The sequence below is a fragment of the Peromyscus maniculatus genome, chromosome 1 (genome assembly GCF_049852395.1).
Source record: "Peromyscus maniculatus bairdii isolate BWxNUB_F1_BW_parent chromosome 1, HU_Pman_BW_mat_3.1, whole genome shotgun sequence".
NCBI lineage: Eukaryota > Metazoa > Chordata > Mammalia > Rodentia > Cricetidae > Peromyscus > Peromyscus maniculatus.
In genome coordinates this window covers 185,916,472-185,933,559 of record NC_134852.1, presented here as the reverse complement: position 1 = coordinate 185,933,559, position 17,088 = coordinate 185,916,472, and the positions used below count along the sequence as shown (strand labels likewise).

Here is a 17,088-nt window from a genome sequence, read left to right as displayed (position 1 = left end):
CTTCCTTCCTTCCTTCCTTCCTCCCTCCCTCCCTCCCTCCCTCCCTCCCTCCCTCCCTTCCTTCCTTCCTTCTTTCTTTCTTTCTCCTTTTCTAGTTCTAAATTAGGCTTTCTGTTACCAGTTAACCTTATTAATTTATCTTTGTTTCAGACATTGTCCTATGGTAGTTAATTTTAGTAATTAATAGTTCATTTTTAGTTCATTTTTCCAAATTTTGTGTCTCTGCTCACCTGCCAGTTTGTAGCAGTATAATAAGCTTTTGGAAAACTTAAATTTAATAGTTTTCCATGCTGCTGTTTTCTTATGGGCTTGTTGATGTGAGCTAAGATTTGTTTTGTGTCTTGTTTATAATGTTTTCAGGTAAAATTATGATTTCAGGCAAGGCAAAGTCACAGCCACATGTGTGCCCCAATGGCTGCCCTAACCAAACCTTTCTTTTTAGGCCACATTCCAATGCTTATACTCAATTCTTTGAAAAAGAGGAGAGCATATACATGAGGTTCAGATGCATAGCTTTGTGCACGGTAAACTAACCCTCTACTTCCTGGGCTATACCCTCAGCTTTTGAGAAAGTCCTCTTATAACAATTCTCTCAATTGTACCTTTAACAGAGAAAAGTTCACTAGATCATCTTAGCTTAAAAAGAGAGCCTGCTTCTGATCCTTGTCAAGGGGTAACACCCTGACATTTCAGATTTAGACATTTCTTTGAGAAGCACAAGTCACATCTTCCCCAGTGGAGCATTGAGACTCAGGAACACTTCAGCAATAGCAAGTGAATGCTGCAGACAACCTCACCATCCATCAGTGTTTTTCCTAAAGCTGTTCATGGGCCTGGAGGCAAATTTTGACTGAAAAATACATGGATTGGGTTTAGAGATATTCTTTCATCAAATTTATGATTTTACTGTACAGCCTTTGAGGGGCATCAAGGCCCCAGACAAAATCAAAATGGTTCCAATCTGGAAATAGTTTGAAGTAGCGTAGATTTGTAACTTGGGGAAGTATCCTGGCTACATCTTGAGGTGTTATGAGGACATCATGTCCGCCAGCCCAGATGGCAGTGGGCACCTTCATAGAAGTCAGGTCATAGATGGGAGGACGACTCTGTGAGACAGACAAAAAGCAATCATGAAAAGACACTCTTCATTAGCAACATGTGGACTTCTATGAGTGGAAATACTGCAAAATGAGTATCTGCTATGAGCACAACTCTTGTAGACAATGAGAGAGTGGAGGGGGAGAAGATCCCACAAAATGAGTGGTCCCCGCCTTCAGGGAGTTTGTGAAGGAAAAATGCAAGGAAAGATACCTAACCAGACACTTGAATACAGATGTTAAGGGAGTTGGGTTTTGACAGGTGTGGTGGTTTGAATAAGAATAACCCCCATAAACTCATATATTTGAATACTTGGTTGCCAGCTGGTAGAACTGTTTGGGAAGGATTAGGAGGTGTGGCCTTGATGGAGGAGATGTATCACTGGGAGTGGGCTTTGAGGTTTCAAAACCCACTCCCAGTGTCTCCTTTTGCCTCATGGTACCATAGCACTTTACAGATTGAAAGTAAATCCCCCCACCCCCACAATGACTTTCTTTATAGAATTAGATGAAAATATCATAAAATGTGTATGGAGACAAAAAAGGACATAAATAACCAATGTAATTCTGAGCAGATAAAGAAATGTTTGAGATATCATAATTTCTGATTGTTAGTTGTACTACAGAGCTATAATAATAGAACAAGGACATGTCCACCAACTGAACACAGCAGATAGTTGGAAACTAAACACAGCCACAGATGTAAAAACCATGCATTGGAGACAGGACAACCTTTTCAACAAATGGTGCTGGGAAAACTGGAGGGCCTCAGGTTTGAAAATGAAATAAAAACCTGATGACTCACACTGTAGAAAATGTCAATTCAAAGTTTAGCATCCATGTGTTTACTTCACATTGAGAGGTCCAGCTCCAACCATAAGAAGAGAAAAATGGCTAATGGCTTATTCAAAGCACAGGGCTAAATGAGTCTACAGTTCTGTTTGGTTTCCATCAGAACTGTGTATTTATTTACCAGGATGCTAGTAAAGATTCTTGTGAAACAATTTCCAATATTATGCACCCTTTAAATTTTTTGTTTAAAAAACTTGTCAGAAACATTGATTGTTTTTTCCTGCAATTTGAAAAAAAAGGAGCAAGAGTAACAGTTATATAAAGCTAATATACATAATAAGAAAATTGAGATAAAACAATTAATATATCTAACACTCCTGTGTAGAGGGAATGCAAACAATTTATTGACCTTTGTATATGATTCTTTTATTTCTAGAAAGTCTGCATATTACAAGGTTCTGCAGACTAATAATTAAAAAAAAACTATCAGTAGAAATGTTAGAAATTAGCATGTAGAATTCTTCTGACTCACAAAATTTCTCATCAAAATTTCCCAAAACCCTATTGTGAGGTCTCTGAGTAGCTCACCTGGTTGTAGTGATTCATATTTTCAGTTTCACTTCCCCAGTCATAAGCTCTGAATTCATCAGATCGGTAAAGCTGAAATCAGTGTTTTAGAGAGGATATTCAGGTAAGAATCATGAGAACCACAGCGAATCTTAGAGAAATATCAGGTGGGGAGGAAAAGGGGCTCTGGGTTCTCAGAAGGAAGCAAACATCTTATCAATACAGAGAACGTTGTCAAACAGAGAGACTAAGATGGTTTTTCTTGGTTTGATGAAGAAACTTGTGGAAAAGTAAGCCCCATTAGAAAGTCAAATCCTAGACACTTCTCTCTTGGAGGAAACTTCAGCTTGCCTCAGGGTACCCTTTACTGCAGCCAAGGGCCTGTTTTGCCAGCTCTAGTTTAAAACGGGATTGATTTGTGTGACACATTTGCTCTCTACCATAAAAACCCTTTCTCCTCAACTCCAGGCAAATCAAAGTCCGGAGAGGAAACAGGGACAAAGATGGAGACAGTTTCTAAGCTTCTAGAGACAAGCCTGTGGAGAGGGTGACTTATGACCTTTGGCATTAACTGAGACAAGGATGGGGCTGACTTTCTATGACAAAGATGTTACCTGTTTTATATGCAGGATGTTCTGTATTGATGAGCCTGTGGGAGCATGTGACATGTACACATCCAAACGACTCTAGGAAGTCAAACACAGCCACCCGAGAAAATGAACTATGTCTCTCAGCAACAAAGGACAATTAAGAGCTTGTAATAAATACTGGCACTTTGAAAAAGACAGCACAACCATCTCTGAATGTGTGTCCATGTGAAACGTCTCAGTGTGAGCAGAGCTAAGGTGACTTGGGCCTGGGTTTCCTGAGGGCAAAAATCTGCACTAAGTTGAGAACAAGCAGGAAAAGGGCTACATGCAAGCACAGGAATTGGTATAAAGTACAGGCATGGTGTGCACAAAGCAGGCATGTAGGCTGCCACAGATAGATCACAGATCCTGGATTTCAGGTCTGCATGTTGTTAGTTACCGTCTTTAGGACTTTGGTCAAATTATTTAATTTGAGTTTTACTTTTTCACCTGCAAAATAGATATGTTAACCTTGTAGATGTGGCAGGGCATACTTTTAATTCTAGCACTGGGTGGTTGGAGTAGGAAGCAGAGGCAGGAGGGTAACCATGAGTTTAAGGTCAGTCTAGGCTACAGTGTGAGACTATGTCTCAGACAACCACAGACACAAATAAACAAATGCACTAAAAATCATGCCTTCAACCTGCTAAGTTCCTGTGGAGAGATAATGTACTGCAAGAATAAAGAAGGAATCCTTCCAAAGATTACTTCAATTTTGTGGAGATCATTGGGGCAAAAATGATGGAGTCAAATAATAACCATACCTGTACCCTAGATACTATGATCTACACAAAAGAAAACTATTAAACATCCTAACTTCTAAACAAGGAAGCCTTGATCAGTGGTTTCTTATGGGTGTAGCCTTTGAAAGCATAGGGATGAGATGGGATGCTGAACATCTCTTCTGGACCTGTCTTGTATTCTTTCTAATTAGCAATTGCCAGCTTCTCATTAGAATACAGCGGGCTTAGCTATACAACCACTCCACTCTGGGAACAACTTAAACTCCTCCTTCTTCTTGAATTCTCAGTAGCAGGAGAAACGAGTTGCTAATAAAGCAGAACTCTAACATCTTCCTCAGAAGGGGATTCCATTTCCTTCTGTTCTGTACTAGACTTTTCACATTAAGCAGCGACTTTTCTTTGAATCAAAATTCATAAATTAATGGCTTCACCCATGTAATAAGTGCACTGCTTACTCAAACTTCTCCTTTCCTGGAATTTTATTTTTAGTTGAATATACCAAAATGAAGTAAACTAAAATTGCCGTAAGTTGTAGCTGCTTACAAGCATGTGAGAATATTCTTAGCACTCATTAGATAATGTTCTATCTTCTAACTTTGACAGAAGATGGAATGAACCTTTCTTTCCCCTGCCCTCATGTTCATGAGATACCTAATCCTTCATGCATATCAAATATCTGTCTTTAAGGGCTTGCAACACCTGTGTATTTATATAGTGTAATAGATAAGCATAAAAATAAAAGCTGGAATTTCTTCAAATGTCAAATGGCCACTTAGTTACTATACATACCATATTCATATTTTTCTTGTTGAATCCAGCCCACAGGGACATAAACTCACTACACATTGGTCGGAGTAGCTTTTTGTTGCAGATTTTGATGTAAGATGCCTTTGCCTTCTTATCTTCTAAGAAGAAACCTTTGGTACCAAACACACTCTGTGAAAATAAAAAAAAAAGTCTTTTTAAGATGTCTCCTTAAGTACCTTGATATTCCCTTAGTTATAAGAATGAACCAATTTGGGAATCTATTTGTATTTGCATTTATTTTCCATAGTTGATGGAACAAAGTCACTTAGGGGAGAAGCAGTAGGCATCTGTTTTCAAATTCAGAGGATCATAAATTGTAGTAAGGAGTCTTTGACCCCAAATTCACTTCTTCATGGTGGTCTTGCCTGTAATTTGTCTAATCAGTGTTTTCCAAGTTGTTATTCAGTGAAAAGTAAAATAAAAGAGATTTTCATTTTAAGACAAAATATTACACTGAGCAGGAAGGACATGCAGGTTTTATCCATATTTTTCACATATGCATTGGGTGTGAATTACTGTCCTAAACTAACCATTCTTCGTGATGAAAAGTAGAGAACGAAACACCAAAGAGAATTTGGTGCTGGGCATCAAATACACGATGATGCCACAAGAACAGTGTGTTAAAATATCTAGGGCTTATGATGTAAGCTTGAGCAGATCTCCAGTATAGTCCAAGAACTGTACAGAAAACGAGTGGTGAGGGAGTCAGAGAGTTAGTTAGTTATGCATACAGAGATAAGAAACAAACATTATTGGCCTTACATCGGATGTATGTAAGAAGAGCAATGCATTTTACAAAACTGATGTGTTTATAGATGGATGTGTCTATTCCAAATTTCATTTAACAAGCTAGTTTATTCAGCTGAGTGTGGCGGTACAGGAGTTAGAATCAGGAGGATTGCTGTAAGTTTGAGGACTGTCATACTAATTTAGTGGGAGACTCAAAAATCAAAAGAAGGAAAGAAAGAAGGAAGGAGGGAAGGAAAAAAAGGAAGGGAGGAACAAAGGAAGGAAGAAAAGAAAGAAGGAAAGAAAGGAAGAAAGGAAGGAATGGAGGGAGGAAGGGAGGAAGGGAGAAAGGGAGGAAGGGAGGCAGATGAACAGACAGATAAACAAATTTATTCAATCGACCCTGCCCAGATGTAGATAGTAGTCAAAACTAACCAATGACAACGTATTTTGAAATGGTTGTTAAATTACCTCTGCTCAAAGTAAACAAGGGAGTGAAACTGGTGTTGTAAGCAGTCATTTGACTGTAGGAAAATATCTTCCACATGTGGAAGATGTGCTCACTAATGTGCTTGCTTCCACATGCTCACTAATGTTTCCTTTCATTCCTACAACTCCGTCCCAAAATAGGGCCTTGTCTTTTATAAGAATTATTGTGATGTCTAATTCACTTTCTGGTTTCATTTTTGTATAAATTAATTTTTATAATCATTCAAAACGCAAAGGACGTATCAACAAACTATTAATATTATGCCTCAAGATATGCTATTTGAAGAGTAAGCTCTCATATGGAAAAATGTATATTAGTAAAGGTTTTCTAATGTCAAACCAAGACATTCATACTCATATGTAATTTGAAGAACACCTTCCAATTAGACATTGTGAACTTATTGACCTGCCCAACTAAACAGAACATGAAATGTATGAGTAGACAATAAACGGTGTAGAACTCAGCTCAGCTGAAAGCCTATGCATGCTTCTCTGCAAGTGACTGAATTTAGTGAATTGTATATGGTACCTACAGATGCTATTGACACACACACACACACAGGCACACACACACACTCTCAGGCACATCTTCATAGACTCTGATTTCTATGGATTTTAACTAAAGTTCCTACTTCTGTTTCATACAGATTAAAAAATAATAAGGATCTATGCTACAAGATGAGATCCTGAGATAAATTTTGGCAAAACAAAGAGCCTACCTTGATTATGGAATTTGGAAGTAGAAAAAAACTGGTAAAAATGCTTGTGGGATATTTGAATGAGATCACAGGACCCAAGGCAAAATTCATTTTGATTCTTTGTGCCAGTTCAGGCATGGTGGAAAAGGCTATAAACCCTGGGAGAATAGGAGACAAGACAATCTCGTAAAAATTTGATATACTCATGCAAAATTTTATCAATGGGAGTGAATGGAATTCTGCATTGGTCTCCTTTGTCTTCCTACTGCAGTGACCTTGGAGATGAGTTGGAAAGGTGTTCTGAGTTTTCTGCCAAGATAATCTGACTTAAGTTCCAGCTAGTCACAAATCAATGACTTTCTCTAATGCTATTGCCGGACCACCTAACTCACGTAAGGGAAATGGTAGTAAGCTGGTGGGTAAGGGATGATGTGGTAAAGCAGCTACTGCTTGGTGAACCTCATTTCCTAAGCAGGTAAATGTCTTGGTCACCCACAATTCTAAGTTGTTAGGAGAGTCACAGAGCTTGTAGAAGTCAGCAGTCAGTTCACAAGACACAAGTGAAGCAGTTTTTCTGCAGTTGTTTGCAGTTATTCCGCAAGCTTTCTTGCCTGCTATAGAATAAGGTTTCATTGTCCTTGCCCTTGGTGTCTTGTTGGATATTCATACCCCACCTACACCGTTTCCAGCTTCCCCAAAGTGAAGATATTTCCCTTGGATCCTCGGTGATATTAGTGAGGCCCAGGCATGACAGCCACTCATATCCCTGTGAGGATAAGGGTAGGGATCAGCACTGCATGTGAGGAAGCTACAGGGGGTCGCTGGGCAGGTTAGTTTCCCAAGATTCATTACTGTGTCTCTGCTGGAGATACAGCTCACAAACACATGTAGAAATAATGAAATGTTAACACTGTTTGGGTCATGGAAACTAGCCAAGCAACTGACTCTGTGCCAAACAGACAACTTGCCTTCAGAGGATGTTTGGAAATTTGTGGAGGTTAGGTCTTTGTTTTGACTCTAGCACCTAAATATCTATCCATAAAGTGCATGGATGGATATTTAGGTGCTAGAGTCAGGGTTAACAAACAACATTCAAATGGATCCTTCCTTCATTTAGAAAAATTCTGCCCAAATTTAAGAAATGTTTAATGAAACATGCTCATGCTCAATGCAACAGGACATGAGGGTCTCATTTACTGTATTTTCTTTGCGGATCAGTAAGAACGCACGTCCTTTTCACTTATCTAGTTGCAAGTTAAGTCCTTTTCCAGTGCTTCTGATCCCATTGGTGGGCTCCAACCAACCTGCTCTGAATCTATGTTCTATATCAGTGGGATTCTTTGGGAGATCAGGGGAGGAAAAGTACTGAACACAGATCCCTAAACACAGCAAATGCTCAGGAAGTGCTGGATATATTTATGATATAATTGTCTGGCTTTTGGGGGGTTCTCTTATTCATATGTTGATAATTTTTTGATCTGTATTCTCTTCTGCTCACTTCCTCTCCCAGGCTTGTAGAATGCTATCAGCATGAAGAACTGATCAGCATTTCTTTTTGGTGATTAATAGCAATGACAGTAATGGAAATATTATGAGATTTATTATGTTTCTTGCAGTTTTACCCAATCTAAAATGCATTAGCTTCTCATGACTAAGTCTCCTAAAATTGGAAACTTCAGTGGAAGATCAGCAATAAATTCAAATCTCTGTCAGTATCATTTTCTTTTAACTTTCATTTGGAACAAGAGCATTGATTTCCTTTCAAAATGTCTGGGCAAAGTTTGGTGTGTGACTCAATGGTAGGGCCCTTGCCCAGAATGTCTGGGGCCCTGGGTTCTAGCTCCAGTGTTGCAGAAAAAACCAACCAAATGTCTAGGAAATTATATTACATTTAAAAATAGAGAACAAGTTTTTTAAATTTTTATTTTCTAATTGCTATTTTGTAAATATTAGGTCATATAAATAGATAAGTCTAGTTGATTTATTAGAATAAGTTTTTGTGTTTCAACTCACAAACAAATGTGACCAAGTAGTTTTCATTTGTTCAAATTACACTTGAGCCCCTGCTTTTAACTTATTTAGAGTATCTGGGTTGTGAGACAGGTGTGACTGATATGGATTCTGTTCTTCTGATTCGTTGATTTGTCTTGTTGCTTTAAGCTTTACTTTCTAAGCATAAAAGGGCATCTGTAAACTTTACCTTTAGAATCACCTCCCTGGACTTCGGACATGAACTCTTTCTGGAGACTAATGTCATCATGACAGCTGTGTGTGTGGCTGTGACCCCAAATGAGGGAAGGGTAGGACTGGCCCTTCATACGCATAAATCTGGACTACAAGTTCACAGATATACAGAATAGGAGGGTTATTCTCAGCACAGGATAGGGCATGAAGGGCAATATAAATAGCTGGCAATTACTTAGTTCCAATTTAGTTGTCACAACATTAACCTTTGTAAACATACCTATTGTAGTGCCCAGTGAATGTCCAATGAAGTACAACTTCTCCTGACCTGTTTTATTTACGATGAAGTCTATTATCCCTGGGAGGTCATATTTGGCCATTTCATCAAAGCTGTAAAATGAAACAACAGATAAATACATACAACTATAGTTTTAAAACGTAGACACTTGCTTGACTCTTTTTCACACAGGAATTCGGTGCCACCTACTTATTTGGTGTGCATATCATTAGGCACCCGGTTAAACCAAGTGTATTGCAACTGTTTGTGCATTTGTTCTGTTTATTTTCTGATAGCAGGAATGGCCGGGGGACTCATGCATACTCTCTCAAGTTCTTCATTCTCATTCCTCACACTCCTCCTAGCTCCCCTGTTTTTGCTTCTGATTTCCCTATGGTATTGATGAGTGTTATTCAATACCCATCACTCTTGTCATTTATGATTCTATCATTTGCGAGATGAGTAACATTAGGGAAGTAATTTAAATGTTATGACCACAAGTATGCCCACTTGGAAAATGGACAGGGAGTACCTGGCTTATAGGTCTGCTATGGGGCTTGGATTGTATGAAAGAAATGACTTGCCTGTTAGTAGGTACTTAATATGATGTTGTCATTGTTAGTGTTTGTACATATATATTCAATATCCTATAATATCAATACCAAAATCCTATGTTCATCTAGCATCTGTGGAGGAGAACAAAAAGGACCATATTATATTCAGTAGGTTCAAGTACCCCATGACCTTGTAAAAAGTACACGAAGGAACCAATAAGTTGACACAACCAAGTATGAGAGAATTGTGGTGCCTCACAGAGAAACAGCTCCAAGCTTTGTGCCAATGATTAGATTCAAAATGTTTCCTAAATTTCACCCCTCCACACAGTTGTAGCCCTAACAAAAGAAAGTATTCCTTTCTTTTTCTCCTCCAACCCTGTTCAGGGAGCAATGACAATTAATTGTTATAAAAATGATATGCTCTTGATCTAATAGCAGGATGCCAGTCAACTTGGTGCTTAGGACCTTTGGAAGGGAAGTCTATTGGGGACAACCCTGTCCTCTAATGAAATCAGAAAACAGTTCTACTAAATAAATTGTCAAAATACCAAAAAAAATCTTATGAACTATTCATTAACACTTTAAAATATCATATTGGAGTTTTTCCTAAAATGGTATGCTATGTAATCTCTTTCTCTTCCATTCTCTGGGTCTCTTTTTTTTTCTCTTGTTGCTGTATATTTATTTGTTATCTGAGGTATAGTCATGTTGTTTTAAACAAGGCCCAAACCATGGCTGGCCTGGAATTCACAATATAACCCAGGCTAGCCTCTAACTCATGGAAATCCTCCTGCTTCCCCAGTACTGGAATTACAAGTGTGAGCCACCATACCTAGGAGTATAGAATATAATCTCAGCTATCAGTTTCCTTAAATAAGTATAAATGCACATTATTTTTTACAAAATGGATTGCCTAAGAGAAAACATTAGCTAAAAGTACTATTAGAATTAATATTGCTTTCTGTTTTTCACTTTGGATATATTAGAAACTACAGGGGTTTTATAACCCAAGATATTATGTATTAACTATGAATTTATATTTAAGGAACCCCCTCCAATTTTCTGGAGATTTTTCTTAGATACAGCTTACCTGAAAGCCCAGAATTTCTCTTCATTCGCTGAGAGAGTTTTGTGTCTTCTTGACCAAGTGTTGCCCCGGCTGTTTCCCATCCACACATCATAACCCGCATCTGCCAGAATGAACCCGAGACTTCCATTGGCAAAATTCTCAAGCCAGTAGGCGTTGTCTGCAAACAAGGCATGCTGCATATACACAACCGGCCGGGGACCTGGACGAGGGGTGCGGAGAGAGGAAGCAAGGGAAGTTTACAGCTAGGAATGCTTTAGAAACACACACACACACACACACACACACACACACACACACACACACACACATATATACACACATACAACACATACACACACGCACACATATACACACATAACACGTACACACACACACACAAACGCATGCACACAGAGCATACCTTTCCCCCCTTTTCACTAGTATATTAGTTTAGAGTATTAAATTCATATTACCAGCTGCTGGTGCACATCTAACTATATGATGGTGCTGAGCTGACTGGGGTGCATGCATCAGTTTCTTGATTTTTTAGGGCAATTTAAAAAGTAGCATCTCTTTTGAGGAACATTTTACAGATGTGTAAACCAAGCTTTAAATAATTAAATAACTTTCCTAAATGGTCTCCTTAGTAACAAGTTTCAGAGCAGAAACTTAAAACTGATTGTGTCTCATGACAAAGCACCCATCTGTTTCTGCTCTGTTCTGTGCATACATCTGTAGTCACCACTCTATGATGCTTTGGCTTGCAATTTTTCAATCCTACCATGGTACAAATCAATACACGTTTGATGTAAACCATACTTCAATTGCAATTGTGAGTCCCTCCACTCCCCCAGGCTAGAAGGAGCTGTATGATAATCTTTCTAGATGCTACACAGGGCAGACTTGTGCTTCACCTCCTAGACAGCCATGGGATCACAAGGGCAAAGCCCTATAGTGCACTGTGTTTTTGAACTATATTTAGTTAATTAGGTGCATTAAATAATTTTTCCTCATGGTATTTTCAATTTCCATTAGGTTTATGAGTGTATAATCCTATTCTCCATTGATTAGCATCTAGCTTACAAAGATGTAAACATTTTAGTGGTTAATAGAGTTTTGCATCAGACTTAGGAAGGGAGAGGAAGTACATGTAAGTAGGCAAAGATCAGTTCCGTGTCAAACTTCCACCCTGTTTCCCAGCTTTTGCTCACTGGGGAGCATTTGCAAACTCTGAAAGTAGAATGAGCTAGACATCCTTCTGCCAAAACTTAGGTTCATGAGTGTTGTACAATATTATACTAAGATGGCTACATTTGTTTATGCTATGAAACATTTGTTTAATGACGCAAAGATGTGCTGCATTCTTTTATGTTGCATTTGTTTAACTCTGTAAAGCTGGGCTACTTTGTCTGTCTCAAACACCTGACTGGTCTAATAAAGAGCTTAATGGCCAATAGTTAGGCAGGAGAAAGGACAGGTGGTGCTGGCAGGCAGAGAATAAATAGGAAAAGAAATCTGGAAAGAGAAGTTTGGGAGCAAAAGGAGAAGGAGAGGAGGACTCCAGAGCCAGCCACTCAGCTTTACAGCAAGTCACAGAGTAAAGAAAGGCATACAGAAATAGAGAAAGGTAAAAGCCCAGAGGCAAAAGCTAGACGGAATAATTTAAGAAAAGCTGGCTAGAAACTGAAAGACCCCCGCTCCATTATGAGGACATGGGGCTTTGGGCCAATGAAATGCTCCCCCCCCCCATAACTTAGCCTAAGAAACGCCATTCTGCAGGAATCAGAAAAACAGGAGTTCACAGCTGTGACTAACTAGCCAGCCGGCCTTGGAAGAAAAAGATAACTATGGCCAGCCATCGGGCCTAAGATAGGGGATAATTGGGTCAGCGGCCTTGGGAGTAAGACAGTTGATATTTTATGGCGGGCCCCTGGCCTTGAAGAATAAGCAGCTGGCCTGGACAAGGCCAAATCAGCCACACACATACGACCCCAAGTTCACCCTGGCCTTCTTTGAAACAACCAATAGGGACCCTGTAACTATGCTTCTCGCTTCTGTAACCGCGCCTCTGCCCCTGGGATCCCATAAAAAGTCCCCCTTGCCCTAGGAAAGCGCACAAGTCCTCCAAGAGACTTCGCCCCAGGTACCTGGTCTAAATAAACCCTCTTGCTTTTGCATCTGATCTGTGGTTTCGGTGTGTTCCTTGGGTTTGGGGTCTCTCCCGGAGGAAGATCTCAGCCAGGGGTCTTTCAAAACAAGACAAGCTAAGGCCGGGCATTCATAAGAAAGAATAAGCCTCCATGTATTTATGTGTTAGCTAGGGGACAGGCCCCCCAAAAGCAAAGGGCAAAAGAGTAAAACAACACAAAAGGGAGTGAATGTTCAGAGAAATGAGAGAAGCAGTGTTGTTTATTAAAACAAAAACAACAACAGCAGCTGCATCAACTAGCACCATAATTTAACGACTTGAAAATATAGGTCCTGAAGTAAGACTGCCCAAATTTTAATTTGGGTATTGTCGTTTGTTATTTGTGTGATTTTGTGCCAGTTTCAGAAGCTACTTGTCCTCGTCATCTGTAAATGGAGATGGTCAGTGTTAAGTGATTAAAAATATGTAGAAAACTACAACTAACAAATGGTTTCGAACTCCACATCTTTTCACAACTTTCTCTCCTTAAATTTATTCCTATAAAATTCTTCTCTCCATAGCTGTTTCTCCCTCAAATGTTTTGCCTGATTTAACAAAAGACATAACTAAAAAAATAGAAGATCCAAGATGCTCTTTTAATTTGAAATGAAGGTAACAGAGCATTATGTTGAGTATAACCATATCCTAGAATAGATCTTCTATTAAAATGTATTTGTTGATTTCTTGACAGTTAAGTCTAACTTGGAAAACTGTATTTTGTATGGGAGAACTTCCCACATGCTACTCTGATTTTTTCATTTGAAAACCTTTGACTCGCCTATTCCTTTCAGAGGGCCAGACTGTGATTCTGGTGGTTTTGGCTGCCCTGTGTATGAATTGAAAAGAGTGACAGAACCAACATGGTAGGCAAGTGTCAATGAATAGCACCCCCTCCATCCTTTGAAAATCGTTTGTTTACACTTATTTCAGCCTCTCCACAGGCTAGCTGCAATTAGCTTCCCTTCTAGAGTGTGATTTCCATGCTTTCACATGTTTGGCTCTTTCATTTCACAAACTGTCCCTTTGATCATGGCTGCCTGAATGTTCACTTTCATCCTTAGAGAAAGCTTTAGAAATGCAGTTATTCAACCCTGTGGTAGGAGAAGAGACCCATTGATTCTAGAGGGATCAGAGGAGAGACCTTTGGACACCTCACTGGAGTTAACTTCACTCCATCTGGCAAACCTCCTTCTAACAGCAAGAAAACTGGCTTTCCAGAGAAGTCAGCAATGAGTTAATAAAGGTAGGCTCCACCTTGGCATCCACACCTGAGGAGCAGCCCTGATTTTCCTCAGCAAGATGTGTTTCACCCTTCCAGTCTTTACAGAAGTGGAGGGAAAATGTAAAGCCTTCTTGTTAGCCATAAAAGACCACTGCAATAACTCAAACCGATTTTAACAATTCTGTTCGTCTCCCGATGAATAGCTACCATTAAATTTCAGTCATGCATCTTTCTTCCCAGGAGACACATGTGTACCTGTCTGCTGAGTCTGTGCTCTCCCGTGGGGAATCCTGTTGATGGCGAGGATGTACCCATCTGCAGTGGTAACTTCATACTCTTCACTGGGATAGCCGTTGTAGATGATAATTTCACTCTGTAGTAGACATAGAGTTATTGGCAGCTCCTCCTTTCAGGAAGACACCATAAAGACAAAGTGACTAACAAGTTTATGGGGCTATATTATATGAAATCTATAGCCATAGGTAGTTGTAAAATGAGATCTATTACACAAAGTCTTCATAAAAACAAACAAAATGCTAGAAGCTATCTACTAAAATTTTGGGGGTGGGTATTTAGTATTGACCAATCTGCCTCGGCTACACTTCTTTGTTACTTCTCTTTTGATTCTACTCTCGGCTTCAATGATGGTAAAATTCCATGCCAGGATAATGCTGTCATGAATTATCCAAATGGCTTTTAAGGTATGAATTTAAAAGGGGGATTGATGAATATAAAAGACCTAACAGTTCTGCTTCTTATAGCTAAAATATCAGCTATTAAATCAAAGGAGCCAATTTACTAGCCTGACATTTGCAAAAATGTTACAAACTATTTCTCTCTTCCAAGTTTTTTTTTTTTTTTTTTTTTTTTTTGCTATATTAGATCTGGACCTTTTACAATCTGTCCACCCACTCATCCATTTATTTGAAGTTGTTTGGACTTACAGCGTTCATCCGCACTTCAGGATTCACTCCATTTTCCAAATCCAAGAGTTCACTAATACTTAAAGTTCCATGTATCAAGCATGCTGTTGTCAAAAATAACCATATCACAGGCATGCCTGCCATAAAACATTTAATGTTTCCAGGTTAATCTTATCCATCTATGTTGATGACTAAAATTAAAATAATACCACATGGAAAACTCAAATAACAACAGAGAAAGCTAGTGCTTCATGGAAGAAACAAATACAGTGAAAGTTACTTAGAGTGTTAGTCATCTAATGGAGTGAACTAAAGCCAATCTGGAGGCTTTTCAAATTTTATTTTAATTAAGGTATTTTTATGACCTGGTCTTTGTTCAGCTGTTAGTTTAGAAGACAAGTTTTGACCCCATGGCAAATTAAACAGTGCAGTTGTCTATGTCTCTGCCTTTTATCCCACAAGGCACACAGGAACAATGAACAGATGGAGTTTCCACTAAGTCATCAAACTTGTAGTCAGTTTCAAGAGTTATGATGCTTTCCCATGCACATTTCCCAAAGTCCAGCCTTGCACGTTTCCACATGTAGTCACACTCCATTGCCATAGTTTAAAGAATCATATCTTCAAAGACAGACCTACACCATCTGAGCAAGTGAGCTCATGTCCTGGTCCTGGCTGCTTCTCCACAAACAAGCTTTCTGACTGTGGGTAAGAACACTAGTCACTTTGTGTCTCAGGTTTTTTGTTAGTATCCCTAAGATAATAACATCATGACTTTTCTCATAGTGTGACAGTGATGATTGTGACACAACAGACATGGCACATGGCAACATGAATTCCTTAGGAACATTTCTACTATTTTTCTTATTGTTAGAATGAGCGAGAGTCTCAGACCAGAAATCCATTACTATATACAATTAATGTCTAAATTTTAAAAGCACAGTTTCTTTTCATGCATATAGCCGCTTATACACATTACATCTTCTTTAAAATGCTATCTACAGATATTATATGTAATTAGAAACTGACACTAATAATAGCATCTATTGAAAACTTCCAGTCTTCAGTGTTAGTTATGTTACTCAAATGTAGAAAAGCTCCACCAATGTGTTACTAGCAGCATCCTCACCAATAGCAAAGCAAAGGCACTTACGATCTGCCCCAGGTCACCGAACCAACAGGTGGCAGGTCTAGGATGGGCACGCAGACAGCCTCACTGCAGAGCCCTTGCACCTTATGACCACTCTCATCTGCCTCCTGGTTGTGGTGAATCTCCGACTTACCTAGTTAGGTGAGCTTCCCCTGTCCAGAGGACTTCCGTCCTTTTGTTTTTGACATCCGGCTGAAGAGTGAGATACGGCTGCAGTGACAGTTAGAAGCTAGAGAAGTGACAAACAGGAAGCCGGTGGAAATGAGGAAACCTTGGACTACGACACGCCCAAGGCGTCTCCCCAGCACACCAAAGGCATGATGCACTGGTAGATTGGGAAATAGTGGTCTACATGATGCCAAATAACCAGTTTGGCTAAGTCTTCCTGATGTGTGCAGTTAGAGTCTGTCATTGTTGAGAGGAATCAGCAACATTTTCATGCCAGTGCTTCAAATGGGGAAGCAGAATGAGCTCAGAATCCTATTGGACAAAATCAGAGATAGCAGGATCTCCCCTCCCAGACCTACAGCACAATGAGAATCTACAGAAGCCATGTATGAAAGTACTGGCTTCAGCTGTGTAGTATGCAGGGAAGCTTGTCACTGTGAGTCAGTTGAGTTGCAATCCAGTTCTTGACATAAGGCTGGGGGAGTGTGGTAAAGGAAACTGACCCACATGTCAAAAGACTTTGACCTATAATAAACTTTGGCAGCAATCCAGTTTGATTATGGATCCAGGAAACATTTGACTTCTTCCTTAAAGAAGGTAGAGATGTATGCCTAAAAAAGTGGAGGCACTTTAGCTCTAAACTCCACACAAGCCACACAAAATGGAGGTCCTGTGCTGTCACCTTCTGTCTTTCTGTGGATCCACAGAACCTAAGATGCCAGCACAATATAGGCATTTGTGTTTGGTCTCACCCTGAAATCCTTTCAGAAACGAAGCTAGTATCCGTATTTATCCAAAT

At 39.4% G+C, this 17,088-nt stretch overlaps 1 protein-coding gene across 1 annotated transcript; it reads right to left on the bottom strand.

Moving 5' to 3' along the window:
• Positions 1-871: 871 nt before the first annotated feature.
• Positions 872-16,371, bottom strand: Lipn (lipase family member N). Its single transcript, XM_076562426.1, has 10 exons — positions 16,255-16,371; positions 14,993-15,108; positions 14,304-14,421; positions 10,660-10,858; positions 9,016-9,125; positions 6,573-6,709; positions 4,618-4,764; positions 3,071-3,142; positions 2,478-2,549; positions 872-1,106 (listed from the first exon to the last, which is right to left on the bottom strand). The coding sequence occupies exons 2-10, from the start codon at positions 15,104-15,106 to the stop codon at positions 873-875; spliced, it is 1,203 nt and encodes a 400-aa protein (XP_076418541.1). The 5' UTR covers positions 15,107-15,108; positions 16,255-16,371; the 3' UTR covers position 872.
• Positions 16,372-17,088: the final 717 nt, after the last annotated feature.

Coding starts and splice junctions, on each gene's coding strand:
- Lipn (XM_076562426.1), bottom strand. CDS start 15,106: ATGCCTGTGATATGGTTATTTTTGACAACAGCATGCTTGATACATGGA. Junction 10,859..14,303: donor AGCACAGACTCAGCAGACAG/GTACACATGTGT, acceptor CCCCTCGTCCAG/GTCCCCGGCCGGTTGTGTAT. Junction 9,126..10,659: donor GAGAAATTCTGGGCTTTCAG/GTAAGCTGTATC, acceptor TTCATTTTACAG/CTTTGATGAAATGGCCAAAT.